Source organism: Pimephales promelas, chromosome 4 (assembly GCF_988280905.1).
Source record: "Pimephales promelas chromosome 4, fPimPro1.hap1.1, whole genome shotgun sequence".
NCBI classification, from domain to species: domain Eukaryota; kingdom Metazoa; phylum Chordata; class Actinopteri; order Cypriniformes; family Leuciscidae; genus Pimephales; species Pimephales promelas.
The window spans coordinates 31,005,230-31,015,104 of NC_142772.1; the positions used below are offsets into that span (position 1 = coordinate 31,005,230).

General features: G+C 40.0%; 1 protein-coding gene across 1 annotated transcript in view; it reads right to left on the bottom strand.

Moving 5' to 3' along the window:
- Positions 1-9,476, bottom strand: part of lamc3 (laminin, gamma 3) — an 84,092-nt gene extending 74,616 nt beyond the window's left edge. Inside the window, exon 1 of the mRNA XM_039649989.2 lies at positions 8,683-9,476. Within this exon, the coding sequence (XP_039505923.2) occupies positions 8,683-9,052 (370 nt within the window). The 5' untranslated portion in view covers positions 9,053-9,476. The remainder of the gene's footprint in view (positions 1-8,682) is intronic.
- Positions 9,477-9,875: the final 399 nt, after the last annotated feature.

Below are 9,875 nucleotides of genomic sequence, written 5' to 3' on the forward strand. Positions count from 1 at the left end.
GTCGCGCTGGTACGTTTTCAGTAAGGTCTAAATATAGATCCAAACCCTTTGTTCCTCACAGTCCAAACACTAAGCCGTTTATAGCCTCTTTCAGCAGAGTAGAGGTCAAACTCTTTGCGTCAGAAGACAACGCTCACTGCCCAATCTTCTTTTCAAAGAACAAGGACGTGCTGGCCCAAACCTGACCCAGCCGCCCGTTGAATGCTTTCCCTCCGATTTCACTATTTCCACAGGTAATCAAGAGAATCAGGGAAACGTGCCATTTGGCGCTCCTTTGGTTCCCGCAGCTGTCACTAATAGCCCCGTGGCCTATTCCGGTGAGGGGGACATGTGGGGAATTTACATATGCTTTCTGTCAGCGCTGCGTGTCTTGGGTTTGGGACAAATGACTCTAAAGTCATCCTCAAACCAAGGCTATGGTTATGTCCCGAAAGTGACTGGCATTCCCTTAAGAGCGCAGGTCATTTCGCTATCGGCTCTCCCAGCATCAGATAGAGAGAGCGATACTAACCTAGCTCCTCTGCCCTGTCACAGCTTTTTGTTTCATTTGGTGGGTGCACCAAAGGTCCCGCCGCCTCGAAAAAGAGCCTGTCAAGAGTGGACGCTATTGCTTTTGGGCTTTTGCCTTTGGGCATCAGGGCTCATTCCTCTAGAGGCTTGACCGCATCGTGGGCATGGTCCAGCGGAATTTCTATTCATGATATTTGTATGGTGGTAGGCTAGGCCTCTGCATCTACATTTGTAAGGTTTTATTACCTGGAATTTCCCACCTTGCAGGCTAAACTTTTGTCAATCTAATAGTGTTTATGATCTGCCTGCATTTCTGAGCGCAGGCTACCATCACGTGACTAAGCTCTTGGGCCAGTATGTCAGACTGGCTATGCTGCTCTGCATTTCCCATGGGGTGGCTATACATGTGTCGGCCCACTATGCTGGCTCCTAATTTTCCACTTATCTTGTTCCCCAATTCAGGGACTCATGGAGTGGATGCTTGGAGCGCACTGCATTGACAAAGGGGTCTGGTTCGTTTTGGTTCCTTGCCACTGTTGCCTTGGCTTTTAGCTTGCTCAGTTGGGGAAATGTAATATTCAACAATATTATTGATCTGCCTTACTTAAGGTGGACGCTGGCGCAATTTTTTTCTAGAAACAAACTTTGTTGTATTATTGTCAAGTTATCACTTGTGAAGCTGCTTTTATACAATCTGTATTGTAAAAAGTGCTATGCGAATTGAGCACAGCATCAGTTCAGACAGGCCATGTAGGCATAGGCTGCGATCAGCTGACGTGGCCGGCTGTTAAATTGCTTCAACCACTAACATTCACCAATTAGACCGGAAGGATATGCGGCACTTTTGCCTGGGAAATATGCTTAAACTGCTCGCAACCCCCCCACACAGACCACTATTAGTATCAAGCATTTTCATGACATGTGCACCTTTTGGCTGTCATCTTCATTGTTTCAGATTATCAAGGCTTCCAAGTCCTGGAGTCACGAACATCATCATGAGAGTCACACCATAGCGGCCAACTCTCATGCATTGGCCGTGAGACACCCGCATTTTATTGGTTTCACGCGCTCACACACCACACCCCCGATTTCTCACGCTGAAGTGTCAACCCTTCCTTTTTTCCGGGTTTCTGTAACACTGTACAGAAACACTGTTTCGCGCACTGTAGCAAAAAAGCTTTGCACACAGAGAAATAAGACTTGCCGGTCTTGCGCACACCCAACGCGTCATTTTTACCGCGCTCGTACAGACTCGTCGAGTATACTCCGTGTCAGCGCGTGCTCTGATCGGTAAAGGTGCAGAGACCTCTCCCAATCATCTCCAGCAGAAGCAGCCTCCCCGTTTCCCTCGTAAGCTGATATGTAGTATTTAAACATTCTCTATGGTATTTTTTTTTAATGACACACTGTCTCTTTCTCTCTCTCTCTCACACACACACACACACACACACTGTCTCTTTCTCTCTCACACATATGTAGGATAGTTATAAATAGTTATATCTTTCGACTTTTAATGGTTAACGCTAGTGCTTTATTTTAAAGTTTGTGAGTAAGAATCGTATTCAAATCTCACTCCAAGCAATACTCAAAAGTTGGCAGGTATGGAGGCAGGTACCCTTTCCTCATAGCAAGCTACAGCATAGACATCCCAGACTTCACTGATACATCTACATGACAATACTAACTGTCTTAATCATCTGTATATTGCTCAAGCCGATGGTTCTATAGGGGGGTTAATGCTAAAGCTTTTCCACTAAACACTGGACGTCGGATAGACGTGCAGATCATGTCTATATTGGGTCCGTTGGTCCAACGCATTCTCACCCCAAGGCGTCACCTTTGACCATGCTTCAATATTTGACGTTTTAGGCGCCCTTTAGCGTCACTTACATGACGCGATCCTACGGCGTCATCTAACTGACGCTAAAGGAAAGCGTCAGTTAGAGGACGCGGTTAGGTTTAGGTGTGGGGTGGGGGTAGGGTACACGCGATCCTAGGGCGTCATCTAACTGACGCTAAAGGGCGCCTAAAGCGTCAGATATTGAAGCATGTCCAAATGCTTCCCAAGGCGTCAGTTAGGTGACGCCTTGGGAGTGAGAATGGGCTGGTTGGTCCATGACCAATTCTGGACATCTATTTGACGTCCAAACTAGGTCCACTATTTCCAACCATGACCCAATTTGGACGTCATGTTGACGTTCAACATTTGACCGTTGAACTGGGTCATTTTTTTGGACTTCATTTGGACGTCTATTACAGGTGCAGGAATTTTATATGATTAATATGCAATGTTTTTTTTATTTACAAATATCAACATTGTTGTTATCAACATGATTAATACATATGAATACAGATTATTTATAATTATTTAAGATAGTTTTCCAAAAACTGCATTTGATTGTCTAAAGCAGAAGGTGGTAATTGACACATACAAAGGTCTAATGCTGTAGCTCAAACAGTAGAGCGTTGGCACTTGTGAAACAGCCACCTAGTGCAATGCTTAGAGCAAGGGTTTGATTCCCAGGGAAAGCAGGAATGTAAAAGTGCAATGTAAGTCACTGTGGATAAAAGCATGTGTCAAATGCATAAATATAAATACATGGTACAGATAACATCCTTTAAAAATGTTCTCTACCTTTTTGAAACATGGGACTACAGTTATTGAAGTTATAGAAGATACTAAATTTGATGTTGAAAAGACGTCCACAAACGACCACATTTGGTCCCACCAACGTCAATATTAGACGTGCAAAAGACGTCGCCTGGTGTTACAAAACAACCCCTTCAGTGGACTGAAATTGGACGTCCAAAAATTACATAGAAAAGACGTCACTCTAACGTCACATTGCGCAGTGGGTTGTATGTCATTAATTATAATTAACAAAACAATGAATCAAACTGCGGGACCAGCATTTGAATATACAGCACATCATCTAATGTATAGCTATATATACAGTATATATATATATATATATATATAAAGTGTTTGTGTTTAATGTTTTTACAGTATGTTAATGTATGTTTTACAGTATATTCCTACTGTACCTTTACAAAAAGACACATGAATATAGTGTTACAGCTGTTATCCTGGAAAGAATGAGTAGACTAAACCTATCCGTGTGGCTGTGTTTGTGTCTGAACTCAACTGAACCTGACCAGACTTAATATTTATAAACTATAAAGAGCTGCATGTAATCATGTCTGTGTATGGTAAACTGGAAGGTTTAAAAATGATTTTTTTTTTTTTTAATAAAACAAGTTCGTAAACACTATAAAATGAACGTACAACAAAAAATGATGACTTAAAGCACAGAGTTTACAGACCAACCGAAAACTGTTTAGTTATGAACTGTATTTTTTCAGTGTCTACATATGTGATATTTCTGTGTTGGCACTTAAACAAGTGTTGGTAAATGTATAATTTGCACTCAATGATCTTGAGTATTTTGCAGCAAACTCAATGAGTATTTTGCAGCAAACATCTGTATCCCATATTGGTCCTTTGAACGTCTTTGAATGAAAACCACAATGGAAACCAGATGTGGAAACATTCCTTAGAAGTCTGCATGTGTGTGTTTGTGTATGTTTACATGTGTGTATAGGAAAGACCTGACCTGCCACTAGACCTCTGCTTCTTTCTGTGTTTGTCTTATTCTTTGTAGTGTTTTCTGAACCACCCCCATCACTCGCTCTGCTGTGTGTGTGTGTGTGTGTGTGTGTGTGTGGGCCTCCCTAGGATGTATTCTGTTTGGTTTGGAAATGTGAGAAGGCCTTTCACAGACATAACTGCAAGGGATCTTTGAGTCAGAGGAAACACAAGAACATACACTTTCTGTTTTGTGCCTGATTAGCCTATTGAAATCATGTTAGTGCCATTTCATCTCTCATTTTTTCTCTTCCACAAATTGTCCTTCCAAGAATGTCTTCAGATCATATCTACACTTTTGATGCATAGAAATTGAAAGCTGTTAATAACCACATGGTTCAATGTGGGGTTCGTCCACATGGGACAACGATCATGTCCAATGTAGACACAGTATTAGATCATTCTGCCTATAATGCAAAGTTACAACATCAAGCAATATTCCAATAATTTATATAATCATAAAATTTCATATATTTTTGCCCCTGTTGGATTGGCAGTTCTTGTCCTACACAGTTTTTTTTTTTTTTTTCTAAATTCAAGCAATATTTGTTCTCTATTTGTGTTTAATAAGTTCACTGTTTAGTGCACTGATGTCAGATTCATTTTGGATACCCTGCCTTCATTACATATATTTATCACATCATCATCAGTGTTTGATCACCACATCTAAGTGATCATTGCAAAAACATGTGTTTATGTATATATTTATTATGTTTATGTATATTCTGTATTATATACTATATATATATACAGGAGTCAGGACCATTCAAAAGTTTAGCCACACTTTTCCATCCGTCCAAACTTTTGACTGGTACTGTCAAAAGAATAAGAATATCGGCCGATATATCAATATCTGACTTTTTTTTACTCCCTAATATCGGTATCGACATCGGCCCCTTCAAAAATCCATCTGGCTCTAATAAAAACCTAATTTAAGTACAGTAGTAAACATATTAGCATATTTCCAAATCACCTAAAATCATAAGAATAATAATATAAAAGGGTTAGTTCACCCGAAAATGAAAATTCTGTAAGTAATTAGTCACTCTCATGTTGTTCCTACCCTGTAAGACGTTCGTTCATCTTCGGAACACAAATTAAGATATTTTTTTTTTTTAAATCTGAGAGCTGGATCACTCCTCCATAGGCTTCTAAGAGATTGAAACTTGCCAGAAAAGTTATTAAAGACATTGTTAAAATAAGTTTATCAATACTTTTGATTTGCAAAAGTAGAATACTTTTTTGTGCAAAAACCAAACAAAAATAACAACTTTACTCAACTATTCATTCCTTCTCTGTGGACCTCGAGATTTCACGTAGTGTAACTGTGCAGCACTTTCAGGTTGTACGTTACACGCATCATACACATGATCAGCATCGGCCAATAGTGAGCCTACGTGTGACGTACAACACAGCAGCTCTGCACAGTTACACAACGTGAAATCTCGAGGCCCACAAATATCCAGGGCCTGGTTTAGCAGAGAGCTAATTTTTTCTAAGACCCATTTGATGCACATTCACTAGGCTGGCAAGGGGAGCTTTCAGAGTGAGAATGAGCACACAAAAGCGTTACTTAACATGTTAACCAGATTAGCATACTAAGCTAACATAAGACAAAAAACATGCATGGTCAACTTCAGAGAGGGTCAACTTCAAAAGACTGCTTCAAATTGATCAGGTACCTTCAAGATATGCTATTGATGCTGCCTACCTACTTTTGTGGCAATATGTCAAATAGTTTTAAAGCTATTGCAATTTATGACACATTTTAAAATGGTGGGCCGATGGTTCATCTCATCCTGGCTGTGCAAAATAAACTATTTATGCGTAGTGCTGCCTCTTTCTTGCATATATGCATTCCACTTATCAGGCCAGCACTCTCGAAATAAATTTAAGTGCAATCATTGTGTGAAGCCTGCTCCTACCTCCATTCATTCGAGCGGAGCTCCTCCAAACATGTCTTACGAAAAAGTGGAGCATCTCACTGATGTGAGAGCTAACACGTTTGCCTACACCAAAAGACTCCGAGCAAATCCTCTTTCCCTTACCAACAATTGAAATGCCGACCGATACTTGGGAGACACAATTTAATCAACTAGAGAATTTATGCAAGAAATAAACAAGAGCACTGCTTCATGGTAGCGTGCTTTCAGAATACTTGAGGAATAAACGCATACCCAGAGGATTACGCAATATGAAGGAACCAACATTGGGCCGTGATGATCCAGAGTTTTGCAAGAAATGGTGCAATATCCTTAATAAGTGCTCTCTCGATTTGATGTTGTTAATAGTCGACAATCAAAACAAGAAACTTGCTATACAATCAAACAAGAGATTACAGACCTAGAGGCACAGCTGACGACAAAATTCTCCTCTACGCAACTTAAAGAACTTCTACAGAAATGTGACGCGCAGATAAGTGCTTATAAAATGGAGACGCAGCATAAAAAAATGGAGAAATATCGTAGAGACACTATGGATTATCGCAACAACAATGTCTACCCTTGGCTTCGGGACAACTACGGCCTGGGAGGCAGGCCAAAACAAAGACAAAGACAACGCAATGCCGTAAGCGTGTCTCATCTGGAGACTTGAGCACTGATACCGACTCGTCTTCAACCAGACGTTTTTTTTACGTTCCAAGACCGGACCTTCTCCAGGCTCTTTCTGAGGGACGCAGGGCGGCACCACAGAACGCGGAGGGGGAGGAAGAAGCACAAGAGGGCAGAGATAAACGACAGTGTCATCAATATTTCAACTAAACAGCTAAAGTCAAGACCAACTCTCTGTCTTATCCAAAGGTCTTTCATTTGTACCCGTAAAGGAAAATGACCCTTTTGTGACTAACATAGAAATGTTTAAGTTCTTTAGGTCTATTCGTCTCAAGGCTTTCTAATCAAAAGGCTTTGTAAGACAATATAGTCAACATACGAATATTTCTCCTGAGCAATCTTCTCCCCCTGTATCTGAAAAGACCCTGTTTAAACCTAAGAGCACCTTTCTCCCTCCCATGAACAATTCGTCAGTGGAAACATTCTACTGGCTGGTAGAGCAAGATGTTTTTTCCTGCTTTAAGCCCGATGACTATTTTATTAGATATAATCTAATAAAACGTGACGTAGAGACATACAGGCCGCGCCCAGTAAGACGGAAGTGTAGACTTAAAGTTTACACATTCAGATACTTTATCATAGCATTATGTTGAGAAGACACTGTGTTCTACAATGCAAAGATAGTTCAGCCACTTTGTTTTCATTTTCCAGGGACGAGCATGTGAAGAATCGGTGGTTAGAGTTCATATTTGCAACAATACCACAACAGTATAGCCCGATTGTGTTTTCATCATTTTAATTACGAATCGTTCAAAAACATAAATTAATTCAAATGTGGATTCGCAAGCGGTTGTTCCTGAAGGAGGGCTCAGAAAACGTATTTACCCAGTGTATATTGATCATCTTCCTCCTATGAATCACAACCTGTAAGTATTATTAATAATTGTTGCTTTTATGGGTTTTGAACGGTTTTGTAGCGTTGGGCGCGAGGAGGGAAGGTGCAATAAGTGTGTGTGTGCGCGTGTGTGTGTGTGTGTGTGTAAGTTACGCTCAGCGCAGCTTCTAGGTCTCCAATGTCCATTTTTTTTTAAATACATGAAATGTTTGTCGCTGTTATTGGAGTTAGAAGAATAGAGCGTCTTGTAGTACTGCAGTGCTTTATCAATATGTTTATGCATTATGCTAACAAACAATAACTGACTGGGTCTGTCATCTGACCAATCACCGCCGATTAGCGTCACGTAAAGGAGTGGTTTGGAAAAATGAGTCGTTGTACGAATCATTTGGGAGTCGGTGAGCAAATCAGTTAAAAATAAATGCATTCTATAAGACAAATAAAGTGTTTTTTTATCGTTGCATGCATGTTAAACTGTTTTTGGGAACTCCTAAAACAAAAATAGGAACATTTCAAATGCTATGATAGGGGCTCTTTAAAGAAGAAGGTTAAAGAAGAAAGAAAAGAGCAAAATTTTACCTTACAGAATACAAAAACAAATAGTTTAAAACAGTTACATTCTTACAGACATATGGGAATGCTTATGATTGAAAAGACTGTAGCGTAAAATCTGCTGGGCAATAATGTAATAGAACTAAACCAGCTGAGATATCAGAGTCATCCAAGCTTATAGGCCACCAAAATGACATTAGATTTCTCAGGTGTTTACATCAAATTCACAGTTGGGTAACAGATTGTGATTAGCAGATTGAGACTGTTCTTGGTTGCTGTTTATAGCATACAGTTTACAGAGCACAGAATGCAGGGTTGAGTGTTTAATATATATATATAAACAAGGATGTTTTTTTAAGTTTACGTTTTCCATCTAATATTCCTATTTGATTTTATTTGAGATTTATTTTAATTACCAAAAACAATTTTGATCAGTTTTAGTTCACAAATTTCAGTACACATTTTGTTTTTGCACATTCCGTTTCCCACTGTTTCATCGATTTTAAAGCTTAATAATGGTGACTTACCTAGATGCAGTGTGATGTTGACTGAATTAGGATACTGAACTCCATAGAACATGGATTGGCTCTGCCACCAGGTGGGCTCTTCATCCGTGTGGAAGTCAGTCAGGTAAGTGGCGTTGTGATTCAGTTCCAAGTCCGAGGCATCACAGTGGTGACATGAGCGTGTGGACCCTGTCTGCATGCAATAGTCCTCTGGTGGGATACCACACACATTTGAAACGATAACAGAACGATTGAAGGCCGCATTTTCGAAGTTAGGCAAACAGCGGCTAGGGACGCCCTCCTCATCATAACAAGAGTCCATTCCAGCAAGAACACGGGAGAAGGTGGTGAAAATCAGAAGTAAAAGAATGTGAAGTGCAGAGGAATCCATCCTTCTGCACAATGGCCTATAACTGAAACAACTTCAAAAGAGCACAGAGCTCGAAAACAAGTCTAGCAAATAATCCAAATCAGAGCCACATGCTACAGGGGAAAACTTCAAGGGAAGTTCAGCAGTTCAGTGTTCAAAGGCAAGCATAATGAAGTATGTGATATAGCAAACACACATGCAAATACACACATTTTGTGTGATACAGAAACAATTCTCTGAGTTTGCATGCAGCAATACAGTTTCAAATAATATACAAGTTGCATGAACACATTAAGTTAAGCAGGAAAGGTGTAAAGAAACTGAAATATTCCTCCATCCTCTGTCTTTTTCTTCAGTGCATTTTTCTTTCTATTAGCATGTGTTTCCACTCAAAGAAGCCGAGGACACAGACTCTCTTTCTCTCTCATAGAAATTTGCAGACAGACAGAGTAGAAGGAAGAGAAAGGGTTGGAGGGGAGTTGACTGGGGTTGACCAATAATTAGATAAATAGAGGGAGGGGCTACATGAGAGAACAGATAAAAAAGTATAAAGAGGAGAAACTTTGGAAGAGAGGCGCCCTCTTTTGTAAGAAGAAATAGGAACTGCTGTTATATGTATTTCATTAAATAAGGAATGAATGTTTGGTTGGTTAGCATGACCCTAATTTGCCCTGCTGGTTGATGCCCATAGCTGCAACTCATAGCAACAAAATAAAGAATAAAAATAAAGATACTTGATTTGACTTGATTTCTTTAAAACAAAATAGTATATTTTTGTCAAATCACAGATTAGCTGGTTGCCTTGTAACCCCAAGGTAGACAGAGTGTTGATACTCTGGAACTA